This window comes from Neolamprologus multifasciatus, chromosome 5 (assembly GCF_963576455.1).
Source record: "Neolamprologus multifasciatus chromosome 5, fNeoMul1.2, whole genome shotgun sequence".
NCBI lineage: Eukaryota > Metazoa > Chordata > Actinopteri > Cichliformes > Cichlidae > Neolamprologus > Neolamprologus multifasciatus.
In genome coordinates this window covers 27,968,069-27,992,263 of record NC_140443.1, presented here as the reverse complement: position 1 = coordinate 27,992,263, position 24,195 = coordinate 27,968,069, and the positions used below count along the sequence as shown (strand labels likewise).

The following is a 24,195-nucleotide window of genomic DNA, read 5'->3' as shown; positions in this document are numbered from 1 at the left end:
AAACAACAGGGAAATAATTGCACTCCCTGATGCAGCAGCATCCCTGTGTAGGTTAAATTAATCCCGTCATGAAGACAGCATCGATTCATATCTAACAGAAAATGACTGATTATATATTTGACTACAGACAGTTGAGCTGTCAGTTATAGTTGACTAATCCATTTACTAAAGTTTATGGATCCATTTCCATCAAAAGGTACAAAATTCATTCAGTCATAAATTTGGTATCAGAATTAAGGTGCTGAGGTTTGACAAATCTGACCTCGTGTGTTATAGGTCAGACGGAGTCCTATGAAATCTCACAAACGACAGATGACACTACTGAAGATCGTTATAGTGAAAGTGACACATGTCTGATTGACAGAATGTCCTCACTTTGAAATGATTGAGAAATTCAGTCTGAAGGGGCCTTCTGTTAACCAGGAACAACTGTATACCTGAAAATGGTATTTGACCTTTTTTTTTTTTTAAGCTCAACGTACAAAGTGAAGTTTGTCACTTGGTTACAATTAGGTTCACAGTTGATAAAGCCAGCCATGGCCATGTTTGATAGTGGACATGATGTTGCCAACTGTTGAGGGTGTTTTACAGGCCTTGCTGGAATGCTTTGAAATACTTAAGGTAAGCCGATAATAAATGTGTTCATGTTTCAAAAGCCTTAAAACTTCCTTTTCAAAAGACTTTCATCTTGTTGTGCTCTCACACAGTTAAGTTGTCATAAGCCATGTTTTGATCCAATATTAGTTAAAATCATTAGTACCATGCCTTACACTTTTGTTTATTTATTTTATCAAATTTTTGGGGTGGAAATACCTGCTCTAGTTTGGGTGCCATGTTGACTATTTGCCTCATCTGAATGCTTTCAGTATATCTTTTCTGTCTCCCTTTTTGCTTCTTGTCTACCTTCTGCTTTTACTTTTCTTAATTATTTGGCCAGTAAGTTAAGGGGGCATCAAAGCAATATGATCATTGACTTTTGAAAAAACATTTTTTAGCAAAGGTGGCCAGTATCCATTCCACCCCGCACCCAATAAGTACAGATGTGCTGAATTTAAGTTGCTCTCCTCGTAGAGTCTGATCCGGTCACCATAGGTGGTACACGGCTTAGACAGGGCAGCGCCCCCTCTGTAGCTGTTATGATAATGAAGCGGTGGTTATGAGTGTATGTGTGTGCTGCAAAGGAGATCGTTGCATAAAGCTCCATTAGGTGATTACCCTCCACCCACACCCCCGTTATCCGTAGACCATGCCATTTGGTGACACCTCCCTCCCCACTGTCTGTGTGCGGGCACTTACATATGTATGTTTTGGCTGGCAGAGGGGGAACAGCTGCTGATTATGACAAGGACACTGAGTAGGAAGTGTCTCCTTCTCAAACCTGTTTATACTATTACAGGCCAAAAGGTGTGTGTGTGTGTGTGTGTGTGTGTGTGTGTGTGTGTGCATGTTTGCCATTCACATATGAGCCAGAAGACTGCTTGCGACTGTGGGTATCTGAGTCAACCTTCTGCTGGGCTCAGCTTGCTGGTTTCTTATCTGTGGGAAGGAACAGACAATCGGATAGTCAGGCGGACAGGAAGGAATAAAGGTTACGCACAGCTCCATATGTTCACACAAACATGCGCAAAAAGTCTTGATCCTACACAAAGTGGTTTGTTTTACCAGGAGGATATGCAAATGTATTTTTATTTTATTTATTTATTTAAGAAGTTTAATTACGATCAAGATCTTGCTTGCACGTGGGGGCCCCAAGTTAAAAAAAAAATACTGCATATAACTTATTGGCCACTTTATTAGTTACATCTTGCAAGTACATGTTTGGACCCAGTTTTGCTTTCACAACTGCTTTAATTCTTCATGGCAGAGATTCAACAAGATGCTGGAAATGCTCCTCAGAGATTTTGATCCATATTGATATGACAGCATCACACAGCTGCTGCAGATTTGTCGGCTGCACATCCACGATGTGAATCTCTCGTTCCATCACATCCCAACGGAGCCCCGTTTGATTGAAATCAGTGACTGTGGAGGCCATTTAAGTGCCGTGAACTCACTGTCATGTTCAAGAAAGCACTTTCCAATGATTTGCGCTGTGTGACATGGTGTGTTATTCTGCTGGAAGCAGCTATCAGAAGATGGGTCAGTTGGTACTAAGGGGCCCAACGTGTGCTAAAAAAAAAAATCTCCCACCCGATTGCACCAGCAGTATGAACCGGTTGCTTCCGTGTTGTTTATGCCAAATTCTGACCCCAGCAATGTTGCAGGAGAAATCAAGACTCATCAGACCAGTCAACGTTTTTCCCATCTTCTCATGTCCTAGCCCATGTGAATATGTAGCCTCAGTTTCCTGCTTTTAAACCATCTGCTTCATTCGGTGTTTTTCTCTTCTGACACCAAGAAAGACTTTTCACCCAGGGAATCACTGCTCATTAAATCTTTTCTTTTGTAGACCATTTTCTGTAAATCCTATAGATTGTTGTGTGTATGAAACTCCCAGTAGATCAGCAGTTCCTAAAATGCTCACAAGAGTTTATCTGGCAGCACCAACCACTTAAATCACGACTATTCCCCCATTCTGACACTCAGTTTTAACTTGGGCGGGTTGCTTTGATTACATCTACACACCCGAATGCACTGCCATGTGATTGGTTGATTAGAAATCTGAATTAAAGAGCAATTGAACAAGTGTAATTAATAAAATTTGTGTACATATTTCTAAACAACAATCATACACATATTAACACACAAATATAAGCTCTAGTGAAAGCACTTTTAGGTAATGGAGAAATTAAAAACCAGCAGAGCTTTAAAGCCACACTTAAAAAAAAAAAAACCACACATTATGACAGTGACAGTATTTTTGAGGCTGTTGACCTGCTCTGTGTGCAGACATGCACACGGACCCCTGCTCTCACTATGGGCAAATGTTTTTTCTTATTATAGTACCGCTTCTTTTACTCCATTTGCAGTAGTAGCAGTGATAGTTGCCCTTGTAGTGAAGTGTCTGTGAGGACAGGTCTGAATACCCTTGCGTACTTGTTAATGTAGAAAGGTTTAACATGATCTTTAGATGGTTGTCTGGGTTTTCAGTCAGACATGCTTTATTATATTTTCACCAATCACAGCAGAGAGCCCCTTGCTGAATAAAACTAGTCCCAAGCCTCCGCGCTGACCCTCCAACACAGGCTTATTGGCTTTTTTTGCAGCTTCACCTAAAATAAGTGTTAGCTCAGCTGTGGGAGATTAAGGTAGTTAACACACTAATCTAATATAAAATTAACAACCTTCTACTCGCTCTGTCGAGATTGTGTTTGGAGGTTGAGGTTATGTGTTTGCTTTTAGACCTTTTTATTCTCACTAATTTTATAAATGGATTGCTGATGAATTCTGTTCTCTTAAAAAGACGTCAGTTCCTTCATTTTGTTGTGTACAACCTCTATGATGGCTGTTGTATACATATGTTTTGAAGCTATTGATATTAGGTAAGGTGTTTGGGATTGACTAGTCACAGCCACTGCATACTTCAGAAAAAGAAACTTGACATTGCTTGAAATGTAGTGTTTTGCTGAATTTGCACACAGTTAGTGGTAAGTTCAGTATTCAGGGCAAGTGTGGCAGTATCTTGAAGTGGGATGCAATGCGTTAATGGGTAGTGCTCAGTATCAGCCTTACATCGTGCATGCTTTCTCTAATGGAGCCATAACTATGTGGTCCTATTTTTGACAAGGAAGTTGTGAAGCTAAAGGAGTCGTCACTGGAAAACAAACTTCTTTCTTTCACAACTTTCCTGCCCACATTGTATTATTCCTCTCATTAGCAGAAACTGAGGCCCGGGATGCTTGTAGAAGCATAAATGACTTAAATGTTTCTATTCTTTCCTTATAAAAAACAGTATTTCATTGCTGTGTGTGTCATACAGTTGCAGGCTGCAATGCTTTAAGTTTTTTGGAGGGATGTTTTTGATCCAGCGGCAGCAGCTCTGAACTACCAGCATTATAGTGTTACTGCCAGTGTCTTACCATTTTCCCTTGATCATCTTCCTGAAATGCTAACGATGATTTTTTTTTTTCTTTCTACATAACACCCACCTACCCAACTCAACTCGTGAATACGCTGAAACCATTAAGCCCCAAGGCAGCCAGCTTTAGATGAACACCCTCACAACAAATCTCCGAGGCTTCGTTGTGCGCACCAGTAGCTGGATTACATTAACTCTTAGCACAGTCGCAGGAGTCTCTATGCTCGGCTCTCAACCTGTCTTTCTTGCTCGTACCATTCCACAGTTTGGTCAATGGAGCTTTTGTGGGGAGGGGATATTGAATTAATTAGGCCTATAGCGATAACAGTGTCTTAACCCTGGGTATAAGCCAAGGCTCTGCTTTTTTTCTCTCCCTTTTTTTAAACACCTCCTTTGAAACACTGGTCACAATTCTTCCTATTTAGTTTTCTAAGAGCAGCACTGTCTAAATGGAGTCGAATCAATGGCCGCTTTTGTATGCGAAGTGAACTGACAGTCGGCTGGACACTCCGGCTTGTCTGAGCACTCTTTACGGTTGACATTCGGCAAAAAGAAATTCTGCCTGGGAACGTGCAAAGAGCGACTGGTATCTGATTGACTTTAAATCAATTTCCTCTTGGTGCGCAAGCGATTAGACGTTTGCGGGCGCTACTTGCGAATTCTGGTAATGCACAAGAAGATTATCCCTGTCTGTGTCCTTCATACAATGGCATATAACCGTGATAGAATAGGCGATATACTGTAATAGATGATTGAGTTGATGCACGTCAAGAATATTTGTATAAGAGATTCATTATCTTCAGACGTGGAAACTCTCTGTGTGCATTGTACGCTTGCTCGAGTTAGGATGTGCGCATCTGTGATTTATCACCAGTGTCACCGAACGTGGCTGCAGTGGGAGCCTCTCCCCGTATTCTCACACATCTATTTTTACCAGCTTATTGCTTAGCAGCCCACTGGAGACAAAATGATTGCAAGATAAGACAGATCGGGAGATGGAAGAAAGGGGTTTCAAGGGAAGTAGGCAAAGCAGGGAAAGCCCTCTGCTGTCACTAAATAGAAGACAAAGATATTTTGCCATGGGCACTGGATGCTTTTATTTGTGCCAGAATAATTCAATTTTTGGAGTAGGATAAAATCAATTAGGTAGAGAGTGAGATAACGCTAAAGAGAACTTCAGAGCGGCGCGTACAATAGCGTGGAAATCACATTAGTCAGACAAACATTGAATGGTTAAATAGAAACACAGCGTTTCATGTGTAAAGCTGTTTACCGCTGGTGCCACACCGGCCAACTGTCTGCAGCCATTAAAGGCAAGTGCTAGAATTTCACAGGCTGCATGCCAATTCAGAAACAGACACACACACTCCCATTCCACCCCGGCACATATGGCAGGCTCTCACTGAGGTGCCACTACAATACTTCACACCCCACCCGAGAAATAACATCATAGCAGACAATTGATAATCATTCTTTTAGGCTCTGCTGTTTGCGCTCGCTCTGCACCAATTGCGATGGAGGCTTCTAATGCATGTGGATATATATGCACAACTTAAACGAGAGGATATAGGAACAGAAAGATTAGGATTATGGGGAGGAAGGTGGAACAAGTGTGTGTGGGAAATCCCAAAGGGTGCACATGGCAGTTCATTTGAGATCATAGCACTCAGATTCCCAAGGTGATGAAATGTCACATAATGAAATGAAAAAAAAAGAAGTCGTCTAACTTTACATTTCTCTCTGTTTTTCTGTCTAGGTACTACCCGTGCCCCACGCGAAGGAGAAGTTCCTGGCGTGGACTACGACTTCCTCTCAGTAGAGCAATTCCTGGAATTGGAGAAAAGTGGGACCCTCTTGGAGATAGGAACATATGATGGTAAATTACAAAGGTTGCTGTAGTTGACTCTTCTTGTTGGACCTTGCCAACTAAAGAGGAAAAAAACCCCACCCTCCTGCAGACACCTGAACAGGTGAATCTTAGAAGTAGAACCAGGAGATCGAGCCTCCCATCTCTACCGACAACAATATAACACAAACAGGGTTTAAATCCCTTTAAAACCTGCTGCTTGTATTGTATTAGAAGACTCATTTTGTAGTTTGTTTGAGCTTTTGCTATTTTTTTGAATAAGCGACACAAGGTGTGAAATTAACTGAATAACATTTAGATACCGTACTGAGCTAACAGTTTCCTGGAAGAGATACAAAGGCACAGGTGTATACTTTTACACAGCACATTTGTTCAACACAGACCCATTTTACAAATCTCAGACAGCTTTTACTCTTATTCTGAGTGAGTTTTTAAACTTTATTTATTTCCACACAAAGATACGCCCATAATGAAACTTGCGGAGAGCACAAAAGCCTCTGTGTCTCTACTAAGCAAAAGGGCACACACAGAGCTCTGCAACATGACAAGTCAACTGTCATGTAGTTTGCTTTTCCCATCATATCTATTACGTAATGTTTTGAAATGCCTGTCAAAATACAGTTATGGACCTCAGACAGGTCTGACGTGTGTGTAGCTTGGTTAGGATCTAAAATGTGGTTCGAGACTGCGTATAAGAACTGACAACTGAAACTACAGTATGTAAACATCCGTCCACCTTCTTCAATCTATGCATGGTGTAAACCTGGGTTTTTTGCTCTTACATTATCCTCTTGGATAATTCCATCATGTTCGACTGCAGGTTTTTCGCTGTTATTATATCTTCACGTCTGATAATGTAAAGTTCAAACTATGAATCATCTGTAACTCTATCGGCTTCTAGAATTTAATTATTTTATCCTTTAGGTCTGTGAGCACGGTTGATTAATTGTACTCAAGCCAATGCAAAATAATTAGACTAGCTCAGTATAGCTTACTTATATTTTGGAGCAAACACCATTCGCTCATTAAGACTGTGGCTTTAGATGCTGGTCTGCAGATGGTACAGTCTCTTTACCTCTGCCTGGTTACTCTTTGGATGAGCATGAGTGATTTTCTGTATGTTTGAATTTGAATTTTTCAGTTGAACCAAAATGTTGCACTGGCACTGAAGAAATGGATTTTTATGGAGGAAAGCAGGTGCTGTGCATGTGTCAGAGTATCTATTATCTGAGAAACTGGTGTTTAAGGTTGACTTAGAAAATATCAGCCTAATTAAGCTATAGCAGTAAAAAGTGATTTGAGAAATAGAGTAACTGTTTAGTTATAAAAAAAAAACGGGGGGTGGGGGGGTGCTGCTTGTGAAACTTTTTTGAGATTAAACACAAAAAAAGAACAAAAGCAGTTTTGCTTTGGAGATTAGCATTCTCCCACAGACAAACTCAACTTGACAATTTGCATACAAAGACTGTGACTAAACCCCCTTCAACACACACACACACACACACACACACACACACACACACACACACACACACACACACACACTTCACTCACACACTATAGGCCCTTTGACCCCTCCTCTTATGCCCTCCCACTACTCTTTTCTGTGTCTTTCTGATCCCCGCCCATCTTCCCTTCTGCCTCCTTCATCACCTAGGTAACTATTATGGGACACCCAAGCCACCAGTGCAGCCCCCCAGTGGGAAAGTGATTAGCAGTAGTGGTAACAGCGGTGATGCCCCACTGCCAGACGGGCTCAGGAGTAGCCTGCCGGGCTCACAGCACTCCACTCCCCGACGCTCCAAGTCCTACAATGACATGCACAATGCTGGATTAGGGCCTGGAGAGCAGCAGCAGGAGGACGACGAGGACCTCCATGACATGAACAGCAGCTTTACAGGTACGTGCGGAGGAAGGAGAGGAAATTGGATGGGCGGAGAGACTCTTATAAGTTTAGATTGACACTCGAGTAACACTGAGCGTTGTATCTCCATGATTTTGTGCATTGAAGAAGCACTCTGCTGTTTGCTTTTAGTGAAGAGTACAACAGCACGTGTATAAATGACCATGTATGGCTCTGTCAGGACGCTGCCATGTTGAAGAAAATAACCCTCTGCTATAACACAAATGTATAATAAGAGCCACGGTTTAAACCATCTGCAAAGTTCCATTTACTCAAGTCAGATTAGCAAGACATGAGGGAGACTGAAGTGAATAACTCTAAATGAATAACAACTATAGTTGGTTAAAATTTTAAACTGATGAGACGAAAATATTTCATTATTGAGTCATGAAGGGAACACTGACAGACCACTGTTTTTGCGTGTACACTGAGTACATTAATACTTGATTGCTTGCTGATAACGCTCCTTTACATATATTGGTGTTAGACTTCAGATAAGTGATCTGACAAAATAAGATCAGCATCTCAAAAGATTTTCTGTTCATTTTTATTTCATTTTAACTCCATAAAAAATTATTAATCTGAAAAGTGTTTCCTGGAGGAACTGATAATTGATTTCTATCCAATATAGTATTGAATACTACATGAGTGGAGCCAGAAAAGCAAATACTAAATAAAATAATGTGAATACCAAACCTGTTGATTTGCCCGCACTAACGCCTTGGTAGCTGTGTACACAAGCTGTGGCACCACACAGTGCACTCATCTTCTCTGGCCAGCTCAGCACAGATGTGTGTGTCCTTCTGTCAAGCAGGGTGTGAGCTTGGCACCTGAAATCAAAAAGCAAATGGTCACTCAAGATGCGTGTAAGCCATGTTTTGAAGCCAGGTGTTAAGAGCAGCATTTTTTTGTCTCACATTCATTTGAATACAACTTTGGACAGAAGATAAAAGAATGGACTCAGAAGGCTGGCAGCAGACCCAAAGCTAAATTAAATTTGCCTTCTTTTCACAGAGAAGACCCAAAGTGATACATAAATCTGACACTTCTAAATGCTTATCTGCATTTTCAAAGAGATCTTTCCTCTTTCTCACACTTTGCCTGTAACCAGCTAGCAGCTGTGGTTGTTTTTAACTCATCCTTGTTTCGCGGGACTCACCGCTCCTTCAGCTGATTTGGACACCAAAGCAAACAGACCCTGCAGATCAGCCTGAGAATCACTTTCTTTCACTCTTTTATTTTTTGGGAGAGGAGAAGCGGGGGAGAAAAATCATTTGAGAGCTGATGGATAAAGTGGGAGGCGAATGCAAGTGGAGAGAAGGTAGCAGGAAATTAAATAGAAAGAGGAGGTGACTGAGAAAGAGGGCAAGTCTAAAAAAGAAACGACTGAAAAGGGAGAAAGAAACAAGCAGGGGAGGTTTTTATACTGTGAAAAAGGATAAGCTCAGAAAAGAAGTAGGAGAAAGCACAAAAGAAGTGGAGAGAGAAAGAGCCCTTTGCTGTGGAGAGGGGCTGCAGAATACAAGAACTTCTTTGATTGGTGAGTAAGTGGTCTCTGGCTCTGACTGCATCTGCTGCCTGCGTATCTGCATCCACACATGTAAAATAGTGCCATCTGGCTGCGAGCATTAGACACCTGAGCATGTGAAATTGATTTTGGGGGGGATAATAGTCCATTAAATTAAGTTTAAGTTGGTAAAATGACAGCAGTGCTGCTTGTTTGACATTAAAGAAATGAACTGGAGTAATTTCTGGGATTTCCTTGTTAGTCGGTGAGTAGGAAATTTAAGGAGTTTCAGCCTTAAAGCTGTGGCTGACATGTGTTTTTCAAATGTGGCACCAGAAGTTGTTTAACTCTCTGTGATTGTGTGACAAGTGCCACTCAAGTGTGAGTGTGGAAATGAACCGGCAGGAAGCAAGGTGCTAGCACTTTCAAGGCGTGAACTGCCCACTCGGCATTCTTTACTGAAGGAGGAAAGAAACAAGCCCAAAGTACTTCTGTCTGTAGGAAGTTATTGGGCTAAATGGAAACATGCTATAGCAACATAACTGATTTCATTCAATAAATAGATGCAAAAACTCACTGACATGAGGCTTTCTTGGCATCTAGTTGTGGATTTTTACAGCCTCATGAAACTTTTTTCAAAGTTTTTAGTCTTTAAATTATTCAGACTGCTCAGGCAGGCGATGTTTTTATTCCTATGGAAATTTAAAACATTATAGAAATACACTAAATGATGTTTACAAAAAAATAAAAAATTTCTTTAGTTGATCTCGTGATGCGTTCCATTTGCCTCGGCCATCTTCCAGAGCAAATGGAATTTCCTAATCGAGTACATCCTAGTAAAGTCCGGTCAGTGCTCTGTGTGTGGCTCATTCAGCGAGTCAGAGATGCACAACAGTAGTGCAGCAGATTGCAAGTTTTACAGTTTCACTCATGTTTACGTGCACTGCTGCCATGTTGGATTGTTGAGTTGGGTTTGGTGGGAGCTTTCCAGTTGACAACTGGTAGCTTGGAACTCCCAGCTTGAAACGGAGCGCACCATTATCCCAAGGTTAACTCATTGTTTTCACAGCTACTTGCTGCTCCTTGAAAGTGTTACTGGCGTCCTTTAGTTGAAAGATTTTTGACACCAGGCTGTGTGTGTTCTGGGTTTTTTGTCCCTCCAGGAGACTCTAGTGAATTAGACGAGATTCATCACTCGGTGCGCCCTTTCGCCCCCCGCCAGAGTGACCTGTCCTACGCTGGGACAACCCCCTCACCACCGGCCACCACGGAGAGCACACAGCAGACACACACTCACCTGAGCCATCCTCCCCCAGAGGATCCGCTGGGACCTCTGCCCGACAACTGGGAGATGGCCTATACCGAGAACGGAGAGGTCTATTTTATAGAGTAAGTACCAAAGGTCGGATTCCAGTAGTGCTTACTCCTAAATCAGATATTATCAGTGTTCACTGTGGCTGAATGAAGCTTCCTTTCATTTTGATTAAACTCTGTTTAAAATCTGACATGACTTTATCTAACGCGACACATTTTCTCATGGCTGACTCTCTTTCTGTATTAACCATCGTCTGCACCGTCTAAACCAGATCCAGGTTTCATCTTAATGTGACAGACGTGTGTCGCTGTGGAGAGTACTCGAAGGCTTTAGGAAGCATGAAAGTTTAAAGAATGCAGCGTACATTACCAGCGGCTACATGAAGCATAATTCAGGATGCCAAAGAGTTCCTCCTGCATCGCTCCTACAGCCATGAACCAAGTCTGCAAGATAGAGAATTTTAGAGAGAAATTTATTACAGATTACCTGGTCATGCTTTCTATCTATGATGCCTTACTCCTTGTTGTTGTTACTTGTCAAACAGATTCTAATAGATTTGAAATTCTTTAATATGAGGCATAAAACCTTAAATATCCACTGTAACTTACTTCTTCTTTTTTTTAGGATCCTTCCAGCTGTGTTATTCTTCTCTACACCCATTAAAATGAACAATCATAATGTTCTTTTTTACTATTATTAACATGGTAAAAGCATTCCACTTTGCTCAGATTTAAATGTTTCCTGTTTTATCTCAGCAATATTGACCTGACTTTCGGGGCTTTCAGTTAATGATCAAGTGCCGTGTGTCACGTTTTCCTTTTTTATAAATCATTCATTCCACCTGTTTCAGGGTCAAATTTCCGACATCTATTAGCTACCCTCTAATAATTTGTCTTGTCTGGCCTGTCTTGTGTGTTCTGCTTAGCCACAATACAAGGACGACCTCCTGGATAGACCCTCGGTGCCTGGACAAACCCCAGAAACCCCTGGAAGAATCTGAAGATGATGGTATGTGTCTGTCTGTCAATGTTTGTGCAAAATCTTCTGTAAGCTAAAATTTTTTCATTTGTTTTGTTCCGTTGTTTAGAGCATGTTTTTCTACACCGTACCCAAAAACTCAGACTCAGATAACACATCTGAGAGGTTCACCCTTTTAGTCTTTAGGTGTCAGTATTGGGTCACAGAAAAAGGTGTGCAGTCCACTGGCTGGTGCCACCTTTGCTCTTCTTCCAGCTGGTTCTTGGAGCAACAAGACCTACACCTTCCATTAATTGCCTTCCCCAATTTTGTAGTCTATTGTTACAGTATACAGGAAAAGAAAAGGTCACAAGCTCAACTCCATTATGGTGTCAAACCACATTCAGAGATGCAGTCTTTAGTGCCGCCTGATTTTAATAAACATGGTTTTTCAGAGGTTGTTGCTCTGGTTTTGGTTAAATCTTGCCACCCAGTGTCCAGATGTTGTTATTACAGCCGCCTAACTCACAGATGTTTGTCTTTCTGCTTCAATCCACCCCTCCTGCCTTCCCAACAACAATCCTGTGGCACTGCTGTGCCGTCCACTCGACTGAGTAGAAGGGGTACATACAGAGGAGCTGGATAATGACCTAGGTAGGAACTTCTCTCATCTTTTTGACATGTATCAGTTAGGTGACTGTGACTTTAATCATTCAGAAATGACACATCATGACAATTGTCTGCCCTTCCATTAGTACGTGGGATTTTTAAATGTGCATTCGTATGCGGCCTTGAACATAATTGTCATCAAACCCACATGCCACCAGCCATGCAGGTGTCACACTACACAGCCTTACAAAACAGTCCCACATCAGAAGGCCATCATATCAGACATAAGAGGCAAAAAGCTGATCCAGAGAAGATTGTTGTAATGATGGTTTCCTAATGTGCCTGTCTGAGCCAGACAGCTACAGGCTCTTTGTTCTGATGCCCATCAGCACACTAACTAGCCTCTCAGACAGAGCGGTGAGGCCACCTGTGCAGGATAAATGGTGTCTGGAGATGATGCCCCGCACTGTTATGCACCTGTAATGAATTATTCCATTAGAGGAAATATATCAGAATAATGATTGACATGTTTGGACTTCACTTGGGGGTACACGGTGCAATACAAGGGGGGGAAAATATAAACGCCCACATCTAATACTGTGATGAAAATCTGTATGAACGTAGTATGTTTTCATCACCATTATTACTGCTTTAGTAAATATATTCTATATTAGCACTGTTTAAAATGGTTAAATGTAATATGAAAGGGTTCAACTACAGAGAAACGGCTTCGTTTTAGTCTCTCCAGCTCTTTTTTTTCTCCCCCCCGAGCAGCAGAAGGTGTTTCCAGCAAAAAGCAATAAAAGCAGGAAAAAGAGAGCACACCAGATCCAAACAGGTTGATGAGATGCTGCCAAGGAAAACGGAGAATCTATCACGCTTTTATTTCTTTATTTTTAAACCCACTCCAATTGCTAAGCATCAACAGCGCTTAAATCTTCAGGTCAGACAAGCCCCCCCAACCCTGTCCACAAGACATCCTCAACTGGATGAACATGCTCAATAATTATCGATCGGCGCCCTCCGATGCAGGTGGGCACAGAAACCGCAATTAAATCCTGCTCTCGAAGGAGACGAGCAGACGAAAGCCTTTTTATGAACGCCGGCACGCATGCCCAAATTCTCACGTACACCCACGTGCACAAGAAGTGCCTCTCTGTGGCAGACTCTTCCTCCGGAGAAATCAATCACAGCTCTATATCAACAGAATGAGATGCGAACAGTTAAACGCGTAACTCGTCACGCTCGTCTCCCCCTCGAAATCACAATGTGTTCTAGAAAGTGGGAAGAGGGACACGGGGTGAGAGCAAAACACGGCTTAATGAGCGACGACTTTCTCTCCCTTTGTCTTTGCTGTTGTCATCTGTGTTTGCAAACACAGCGAAACCAATGCCAGGCTTTTAGTAGGTTTGCAGCACAGATCGTCCTCTCTCTGCGCTTATACACACACACAGGTGGTCCTCCCGGAGTGGAACTAGTGCAGTGTGAAATAACGTGGGTGATTAGAATTTTTGCGTGACGCCAGGCGGGACCGCATTCCATTTAACGTTCCAGTTCAAAACATCTAAATGATAATTTACCGTGCTCGCCTTGCGCGTTCACCCTCGCGACATCTCTTTCCCGTAACCTTGCATTTCTTCTTTGCCCCTTGTGCTTTTAGATGCACTTCAGCAGGTGTAGAAAAAGACGGAACCCACAGAAGCCCGAGCCGCTCACACGCACGGAGCTGTTGGCTCTGGTTTCACTTACAAATGATAAATTAATATGTAGACCGCGGCGGCGTGTTTCTGTGTGTCTGCATCTGCAGCTGATTCCACTCCAGCCGAGGTCCTCCTTATTAAAAAGCAGAGGGAAGCTCTCCAAGTTGGATGATTGTAATTACCATCTACTTGCACGCAGGGCAGAGCAGAAATTGGCTGGGGGTAATTCAAATTCAAATTCAAATTTTATTTGTCACATACACAGTCATACACAGTACGATATGCAGTGAAATGCTTACACAACTGCTTGTGACCTAAAGAAAGAAAAGGCTGTGAATAAGATAGGAAATAAATATGAAAATTAAAAAGGGTAAATTTAACTGGGAAGGAATAAGATAAAATATATAAATTAAAGTTGAAAATAAAATAACTGTACAACAAAATACACAATACACAAATACACAGTATAGAAATACATAAGAATGTATGAAGAAATATAAATATATATATACAATAATAATAATAATTATAATATGTAGAACTTATTCGTCACAGGAGAGGATTACCGGACAATGTGTTTATAGTCAATTAGAAGCCTGTGGCATTATCTGTGTGGAGGATGGCCAGTAATCAATGCTGCTGCAATCAGGCTGGAGAAGTGAATCAGATGGCTCTGTTGAAGATAACAGCTTTGCGCTGCAGCAAGTTTGCACCACTGGATGATTGCACATTGGCACCATATTCATGTCTTTCTATGGTCATCTTTTAAGTTTCACCTTTTCACGTGTTTTAGCGCTCGCACACGTGTGCTTACGTCAGTGTGAACAGTGTCCCTTTCAGTTCTACTCAAGCCGGTTTTAATTCTGCCCACAAAGAGACCAATGTGAAGTAAAATCTGCAACAATCTCTACCAGACACTTAGCGATCCATGTGAAAACTAAAGAGCCTCGGTGCCTTTGTTTAGCCAAGGACAGGTACTTTTCGACCATACCTTTCCAGCACAATGATTAGAGACGTGTGTTTCTGAAGAGAAGTTGTTCATTCAGAAACCAACCAATCATCTCAATTTAGTACATGTCTTTTTAGCTTCAATGTATTTTGCACAAAGGTTTCTAAGCCTGGAATTTTCCACCTGCTTCCTGTCATTTATAACTTTACCCGCCTCTTCTTCATTGCCGTTTTTTCCCTGTATTTCTTCCCACTTCCCGTGCTCCTGTCCACTTCCTTCTCGTGATTTCCTTCTCATGTGCCTTTCATCTCTCTACCCCCCTCCCCGCATTCATACATCCACCTGTGCCCATGGGGGTCTTGCTCTGTTCTTATCTGATGGGTGGAAATGTCAGCATTGTGAGTGGGACAGAGGTGAGAACAGCCAGACAGCCTGTGAAGCTGTTGAGCTGCTCTGGCCTCGGAGACTGACTGACGGGCCGATTACAATGACGTGGCAAAAGGTCTCTCCTGGCTTTGCCTCAAATGGCTCAATACACGGCTTCCTGCAAGTCAAGATTTACTTACTTCCTTTGTCTCATTATCTTTTTTTTTTTTTTTCTTTACAGAACTTCCTCCAGGATGGGAGAAAATAGATGATCCAGTGTATGGAGTCTACTATGTTGAGTAAGTGCACAGGCTGACGTCGCAGAAAAATCTAGAAATAGCTCCCAGCTTCTTCTTCGTGTGCATAAATAGAAGTACATCCACACATTTCTTTTTTTTCTTTCAAGCAACAAAAACTCTTAACCTCACTGCTAATGGAAGAGATCACAGCCAGATTCTTGCTTCAGCTATTTCAGTCCTTTTGTGTCCTGGAAAATGTAGGCCATTGTTTGTGTCACTAACATTCGGAAAAAAAATGAACAAAAATATGCAGCGAGCGTGTTTGTGCAAGCACATATGTGCGTATCTCATATTGTGTGAAGCCCCCGGGCCTCAGCATTAATACAAATATGTTTCATGCGGGTTTTTTTTAGTTGTTTTTTTTGTTGTTCAAAGCAGCACCTGTGGGCCCAAGGCTGTGGCATTTCTTCCCACCCCCCCACCCCTCTCTCTTTGTTTCTGCAATATTTTTTCTAATATACATTATTCACAGTTTCCTTCATTTGCTGTATAATGTGGCGCTTTCAGGTTCCATTTTTCAGTGCTAGTTAGGTTAGTAGGAAACCTCCCAGGCTGTAATGTGAAAGATGTTTGTGGTTTCAGCGAAATTAAGCCATCAGCACAAAAGGATTTATTTGATGTGATTTGTAGGCACGGCTGTGTCATGTGCATCTCAAAGAGAGGTTTCTGTGTAAGCGTGGGTGTGTGTGCATTGTGCCACCATGTATTAATCAAAGCTTATCGCCATGTTTCTCCACTCCCCACCCCAATCCCCTCGCCCTTTGTTGACCCTCTCCTGCTCCGCTGTTACCTTATCCTCTTCTCCGTGTCCCTGCTGTGCTCTACTCTCCTGCTGATCTTTACCCCCTCCCCTTGCATCTTGTTCTGTATTCTTATGTTCTTTTCATCCACTCCGTCCACCGTCCCAAAGTCATATCAACAGGAAGACCCAGTATGAAAATCCGGTGCTAGAGGCTAAGAAGCGCAGGCAGCTGGAACAGCAGCAGCCTCAGCAGCCTCAGCCCCAGAGCCAGCAGCCACCTGAAGGTGAGCGCTACATCCGAGGTTCGTTCACAAGCCCCCACCGGGGGCGTCATTTTCTTTCTTTCTTATTCATGTGTATAAATGAGTTGCCTGCATGCTCTGCGTGTCTGTCTGTGTGAGTATGAGCGAGTGTGACTTTATCTGCCAATGCCTATTACTGCTACAGTTTTATTTTTGCTGCCAGCTCCTGCCTTATGATTTGCTAAGTGCCCTCCCATAAAGGCATAACTATTATTTGCGGCTGCACCACGCAGCCTTTTTGAAGTTAATTTCAGTTTTCTGTGCTACCTTTTGATTCTCGTTTGCTTGTTATAAATTGGACGAAGGTAACAACAGGTAAGTTTGGCTCCCACCTGCCTGCTTAAGAGCTGGAGTGGAGACCCTTAATTTTGTGTTACTTAATAAATTCTGCCAGTTGTAACACTAATAAGAACTCTTCCCAAACACTTCTTCTGAGACAGCTGCCCAAAACCAAGCAACGGTTTAGCTCAGTGATGCTCTTGCCCTTCTTTCTTTGCATATTCACAGGACACCCAACAGTGAAATTAATTGCAAATGCAGGTCAACTCAAGAGGGAATTCTCCTATTGCACTCCACATTCTGCTCATTCAGCATAAAACATTAGATTCACCTGCTGATTTTTTTCCCCCAATTGAAGGATGAATCTCTCTGCAAAAGATAAAAATGAAGAAAAAAAAAACCACGTGTTTACTTCATCTATCTGTTATGAATATTATGACAAACTGCAGTCTAGCAAGGTGATTAATCAAAGGTGGTAGGCAGTCAAGAGAAAGGGAATCAGTTGTTCTGGTTTCCCACACCACCAGTTTTATTGAGAAGAGAGATGCGAAACCATATTAATTCTTGTGTTCATACTGAGCTCAGTAGTGAAACATGAATCTGTAGTGGGTAGAAGGCTTCACATCAATCTTTCATCCACTGTAATTAACACGCTGCACAGTAGTTCTGTCGGCTTCATCGGAGCTGCATTTGCTTTGTTGCAAGCACACAGCACAGCAGGACGTGTTGTCTTAGCCTCAGTTTCGTTCAAGTAGGACAACTTTGCACCTGTCTAGACTCCATCTCGAGAATATGTGCCTCTCGCTGTTGCAGAATGGATCGAAGACTCGACCATGGCAGGGGCTCCGTTGGCTAGCTATGCTGCCAACCACCAGGAGACCTACAGGGACCCTCAGACAGGGCCCGCAGTGCCCAACGCGATGGGACAAAAACGTAAGTTGTCATCCTCAGAGAGCTAAAGCCCGCAACCAAGCGAAATGAGGATTATGCATAACTTTTTTGTTTCCAGGCGGCGTTACCCAGAGCGACTTATTATAAGTTAAACAAAATTCATCTTTTACAGCTTAGTTTGTTTTCCTGTGCCAGCGCCTCAGGCCCTGTTTGAGTTGTCGTGATGGAGGACCAGAACTGAACTGACACCGTAAAGCTGCTCTCTGTATAAATCACATCATGCATTTTTTATAAGTCAAATTGAACTCGCGTGACACGTGCACTGAACAAAATTTCATCCAGTCTGCATACTTTTACGAAGACACGCTCTGCCGAGTGCCCTTCCATAAATGTCCCTCTGCCTGTGTTTATCGTGGCAACGTGTTGATTCTCAGGAAACCTCTGCTGTGTTGTTCCACATAATGGCCTGATTTCACCCATCATTTAGTGACACACACACACACACAAATAGAGAGTCTCGCCGTTACAGTGTGTTTCCTTCTCCTGGTTGCCAGTTCCTTTTATACCGGCCTCCCACTAGCAGCTTGTCTAATTAGCACAGCCATGGCAGAGAATTAACTGCCTCACCCTGTCTCTCCCTCTTACTCTCTCTTGCTGCTTTGTCGGCAGCCTTTTCCTTCTCCCTCATCGATCTCTTTATTTTATAGCGCACATTTGCCGTCTCGCTGCCTTTTGTCTGGTCCCACCCAGCTTTCTGCTTTGGTTTAGCTGCTTGGTGCTGTCCATCTTTTTGTCTTACCCCTCCCTCCGCACCCCTAGTCTCAAACTCCTGCTAGCTTGACTGTACCAGCACTCCATATTACTCCATAGAAAGACATCACTTTTGAAATCTTTTAATCTAACACACTTGCTTTTTATGTTCCTCCCGCTTCCTGGTCTGTTCTTACATCTCTAGATCCCTGGTGGATAAAGCCACCCATATCAGCACACAGTTTAGTTACATTTCCCCTAGTCTAGGGGAAAAAAATCCAATTCAAAAGGCACTGAGCATGAAAACACACGTGCACGTAGACAATAAAACACAAGGGCACAGACCGACTCCAAGGGTAATGCATTTTTCATTGAATGCATAAGCTGTAGCGCTGCCATAACCTAATGTGGTGCTGCAGGTCACCACACAGACGTTCCTTTAGTCTTCATCATCCTCTCTCTTCTTATTTTCTTTTCTGCCAACATCTCTTCAATCATTTGTGTATCCGAAGTATTGTGCGTTTGGCATGCATCGTGTCCTTTAATAGAGAAGCGGAGCTCAGCCTGTGCCTGTGTATTCATCTGTTTGTTTTTCATTCCTAATAGAAAGGATCAATTTTATCCTTAATGCCGTATAATTAGATAGCAAAGTCAAGAAAAAGAGAATCGAGTTTAGATGTCATTTGAGCAGTTGTTCTTTCACAAGATCACTGTCAAATTTTTTTCATATAGATGTGTCTCAGTTAAACCCTCACAACCAGTGTGGAGTGATACAGATGTCTTCTCAGAAGAGATTTCAGCAGCTGATTGAAACAAGCCGGAAACATCGCTTATGCGAACACGACGGTCATGTGACCTTCATCTGAAGCAATGTCATTGCTATTCAGGCTACAGATATCTGGTGCGCCTGTTGTGTCTTCAAATGCCAAACTGCCAGTGAAAGCAAACAGCAGCCTGCATATTAGACATTCAAAGAGCTGAAGTGGTGTCATACTATTTTGAAATAAGTTCCTGTCTAAACTGTTTTTGTCCCATCACATCATCACGCTGTAAATTAAAATTATAAGTAATAAATGATCTTATTATCAAAAAGTTAATATGGACTGATTCCAGTAGCGATAACAGTAGATGAGTTCAGATTTAAAGGCTTTGCATGTCTATACTCGGGCTTCTTATTTCCGGTCTTGCTCTGAGTTGCATGTACTGAGTTGCATGTGCTGAAGAAAGTCATTCAACCATACTCAGTCTTTTCTATATGAACTTTTAATGTAGTTGCCAAATGGGATCAGTTAAGCCTTCAGTTTGACTTGATGCTTATGATTCTGTTCATTCCCTTTAACCTAATTAATCATTTTATTGTAATAGGTCTGTTTTGACCTGTTTGCACCATGTGAGCAATCGTCAAGCAGTGACAGTTGTCCTTGCCTGTACAAGACAAACACCAATCAGAAGATTTGTTGTGCATTTAATGATACCTGCTGCGATGGTTGCGCAGAGATGGTTTGACACAAACGAGCAAAGGCTCTTCACTGTAGCAATAATTCTTTACCTGAGGAGGTTTAGTAGCTCCAGGGCTTTGCAAACTGAATCCAACTACTGCTTAACCCAGTTCTTGAGTATCTGCTGTGGCATCCAGTGTGGTGAAAGCTGAGCTATCTGTGTCTGTGTTTTTAGGAGGGAAGCCTTTCTTTACCAGGAACCGATCTGAGCTGAAGGGGACATTCATAAATACCAAACTGAAGAAGAGTCGTAGGGGGTTTGGTTTTACTGTTGTGGGAGGGGATGAGCCAGATGAGTTCCTGCAGATAAAGAGCCTAGTCCTAGATGGCCCTGCCGCCCTTGATGGCAAGATGGAGACTGGTAAGTATCCTGTATTTATTAACAAAGGGTAGCTGCATCAGGTGACCCTGAATTGGATACGGATGGATGGATGTTCTACTTGACAAAAATAAATGGACTTCATTCTTTCTCACCCCTTTAAGGTGATGTGATTGTGAGTGTTAACGACACCTGTGTGCTCGGCTACACCCATGCTCAAGTTGTGAAGATCTTCCAATCGATTCCAATTGGTTCCATGGTCAACTTGGAGCTGTGCCGTGGCTACCCGTTGCCTTTTGACCCCGACGACCCAAACACCAGCCTGGTTACCTCAGTGGCTATCCTCGACAACAAGGAGCCCATCATCGTTAACGGCCAGGAGACCTCTAACAGCTACGATTCGCCGTCCAGCCACGGCAGTCAGAACAACAACAATGGTCCAACCAACAGCGGGGTCCCCGTCAACGGCCTCCCCCGACCCCACAGCCCCTCCACAGAGGTGGCTTCTGATACCTCTTCCCAGCATGGCTACCCTAGTGATGTAGTCACCCTGGCCTCATCCATCGCAACGCAGCCAGAGCTCATCACTGTACACATGGAGAAAGGAGACAAGGGCTTCGGATTCACCATTGCTGACAGTCCCGGCGGTGGGGGGCAAAGAGTGAAACAGATCGTGGACTACCCACGCTGCCGCGGTCTCAGGGAGGGCGACATCATCGTGGAGGTGAACAAGAGAAATGTGCAGAGCATGTCCCACAACCAGGTGGTTGACCTGCTCAGCAAGTGTCCCAAAGGCAGTGAGGTCACCATGCTGGTGCAAAGAGGTGAGTGAAGGCTAACTTCTCTTTGCGTTCACCCGCCGTGTCGGTAAATTTGTCACTCGTCTAGTAAATTGTGACAGCAGATGGAGATGAGGAATGTGTTGGGAGCAGGTGTCAAGTAGAAATGCAGCAGTTTCTGAGTTATGTGCCCATATGTTGAAGCAGCGCAAAACAAAACAAACCTTTCGCATGCATCTGCTTGATGCTGTTGACAAAAAAAAATAATAGGCTTCTGCCCTACAGGCTGTTCCCGCTCACCGAGCTCTTTTATTGACACACATTTATTTATTCATGCAAATAGAGGGTGGAATTATACAAGAGATTGCAAAGGAGGAAAGATAGAAGGATAATTACGGTAAGGAAGGAGCCGCAGAGGAAGTTGAAATAACATTTGAGGATGTGGTGTAGTGTAGTGTGAAGAGAGAGCGAGGTGTTTACAGTTATCGGCTCTGACAAGCCAGTTGTAGCTGCTTTCCTGAAATGGAAGGCAGGCGGAAGTGGAGAAAGAAGACTAAAAGGTTAGATGGGAAAAGTATGGAAAGAGCGATAAACAGAGGAGAGAAATTCAGGCTTAGTTGGTGTTTTGAGGTCAGAGTATGAATATTCTCGCCCCTTTTCAAAAAGAAAAACTCAGCTTTCCTCTCTCTGTCTCTGCTCATGTTCATTTGCAGTCTGCTCTGTTTCTGTTTGCTGTGTTTGCTGGGAGAGAGAATGTCTAGTGTATTTTGGGGTTTTAGTGTAGTCCCACGTTCAAGCTCATCACTTTGAAGATGCCACCAATTGTGCCGGCATGCCTTTTATCCACCCACCTGGCTCTCCGCCTCGATATAAGCCCGCGACATTTTGCCCTTAACGTAAAAAAATCCGGTGCTAGCCGGTCAACGTTAGCGCTGTGAAAATGGTGCAGCCGCGTGTAAATGCCTGTAATTCGCCGTGCGCCACTCAGCCTTTGTCATGGCTTCTGATTGAAAATCACGGTCGCACAGGAGCACTAAATGGAAACAAAGCAACTGTGAATAGGATACAACTGAAATGATTGAATTTCGGTATTTTCCCTCCAATCCCCCCTCAGACGCGCAGACCTCCGCCGCTCTAAACGCCCCGTGTGATACAAGTAATTGGACCATTTTCTCTGCCAGACTCTCCTTTTGCTTGCTTTAGGGCTTATTAATTCTAGTTACTAAAAGGTTTTGTGTGTGTCTGTGTACACGCATGCAGTTTATCTCCGTCATAAGGTTAAGTGCTCAGAACTGCCAAGGGAAATTGGTCAGATGAATGGCAGGCAGCTCGCACTGTAATCTCGCATGGAATCTTTTTTCTTTTTCTCTTTCTGAAGTTGTATCTCAATCTTTTTCTGCCACAGTCTGTTTGTCTGACTTCTCAACAAATGGCTAAACCTTCCAAAAACTGCACAGACCAAACGGCTTCTCTACCCTACTCTCTGGCTTTTGGTAATGAGTAGCATTTCCTCATCACGCTTGTGTACACAAGTGCGTAAAGCGATTCGGCCTCATCTCATCTCAGGCAGGAGCTTAATGGGCTGTCAAGGAAACAGACGTCAGTTTAATTGGGCTTCTGTAAATGCATTGGCTGTCTGCGATCGACACAGACAGACTATGACAGTAGAATGATACTGGAGGAAACACAAGGATGGTATGGATAAAGTATGAGGAGCATTTTAAGCGAACCAGCATTACTGATTGCGCTTTATGGTGGCTTTTATTGCACTAGAGTTTGTACAAAGGGGTGCATACAAAAGCAGGAAACTAACACATTTCCTTCAGATTATTATTAGAAAGTGATCCGCTGACTTGATGGCTCCAACATCAGATATCTAACTTTTAATGTAGAAATAGGACAGCAGAGGTACAAATTAGATTAGTGCATGTTCTTCACCTTCTTTGTCTAAACTTTTTTTTAAATGAAATCAGTCTTTGTGACTTTGGACTTCATTTTATGTTCATTTTCATGTTTCTGTTCCTAAAAGCAAGACATCAGAAATTCTCATGACAATGCTCCAGTCATGTTGACATTAGTACTGAGAAATCTCATGTCTTTCCAACAATTGAATTCTGAGAGTTGTTTAGCTATGAAGTCTATGCAAGAATAAAAGTTATCAAAAAAAGAAGAAAAGAAAATGTAAGTTCAAGTTTCCATCCTCAGATGTCTGCTTTTTTCTGGCCGTGAATCTGAAATCAATATATAATGAGTTTTCATTTAAACAGACAGCAGCCTGCAGAATAAACTCACAAAGACAACTAAAAATACCCGGTGCACAGCAGTGGTTCTCTCCTGGGTGCTAGCTAGTCAAGAATAAACCACATGAAACCCAAAAACTAAATTCCAGCTCTTTTAGGGGATACCGGTATGTGAGCATGATGTAGCGCCAATCTAGTATCGTGATGGGAGGTGTAACTTGCTTTTGATCATTTTTTCCAATTTTATCAAAGCAAATTCTGACCTTTGCAATACTGGAAGACCCAGATTATTGATGTTTATTGTCTTGATAAATAACTTAAGCAATGACACTTTAAAGTTAACAAAATAGTTGACAATTCATTTCCCCCTAATTAATTCTCCGCTAACTGATTCGCTGAATGTTTGCTTTAGCACCATTTTTGATCACATCTCCAATGTGTTCTCACTGGACAAATAATTTTTTCCTATGGCCTTTTTGTGGCAGGATAGATGAGTAGACTTTGTTTAGATATTATGGCTGACTAAATCAGTTTAAGAGAATGAGCAAATACCTGGGTCCCTTTTTCTCCATCAAAGCTTATTGATATACACTGTGTCCCACTGTGTATCCCTTCCTCCCACACGTTTCCCATCCTTTAGAGTCTTTAAGCATGTTTAGGCTGCACATTTTGTGTGTGTGTGTGTGTGTTTGTGCTGCTGTTCATCATTCGCTTGTCATGTGTATTTCTTTCTTTTTTCTTTCTTTTCTTTTCTTTTTTTTTTTTTTTACATTTACACTCTGGGGAGCACATCATCTAAGGCTCTAGTCATGGTGCCTTAATTACTGTCCTGCTCACACTCTCTTCACTGCTGTCTCAATCAGGATCACTCCACCAGTAGCAGCAAAGCACACCGGCCTCTAAT

At 42.5% G+C, this 24,195-nt stretch overlaps 1 protein-coding gene across 50 annotated transcripts in view; it reads left to right on the top strand.

Moving 5' to 3' along the window:
• Nucleotides 1–24,195, top strand: part of magi1b (membrane associated guanylate kinase, WW and PDZ domain containing 1b) — a 150,595-nt gene that overhangs the window by 78,662 nt on the left and 47,738 nt on the right. For 48 of the 50 annotated variants that reach the window (XM_085158491.1, XM_085158536.1, XM_085158533.1 and 45 more), the window contains exons 3-12: nucleotides 5,775–5,894; nucleotides 7,543–7,785; nucleotides 10,459–10,684; nucleotides 11,536–11,618; nucleotides 12,186–12,221; nucleotides 15,433–15,490; nucleotides 16,401–16,534; nucleotides 17,627–17,746; nucleotides 20,129–20,314; nucleotides 20,437–21,096. In XM_085158491.1, coding sequence (XP_085014617.1) covers nucleotides 5,775–5,894; nucleotides 7,543–7,785; nucleotides 10,459–10,684; nucleotides 11,536–11,618; nucleotides 12,186–12,221; nucleotides 15,433–15,490; nucleotides 16,401–16,534; nucleotides 17,627–17,746; nucleotides 20,129–20,314; nucleotides 20,437–21,096 — 1,866 coding nt within the window. The remainder of the gene's footprint in view (nucleotides 1–5,774; nucleotides 5,895–7,542; nucleotides 7,786–10,458; nucleotides 10,685–11,535; nucleotides 11,619–12,185; nucleotides 12,222–15,432; nucleotides 15,491–16,400; nucleotides 16,535–17,626; nucleotides 17,747–20,128; nucleotides 20,315–20,436; nucleotides 21,097–24,195) is intronic. The other 2 variants (XM_085158493.1, XM_085158492.1) reach the window with 1 other exon arrangement.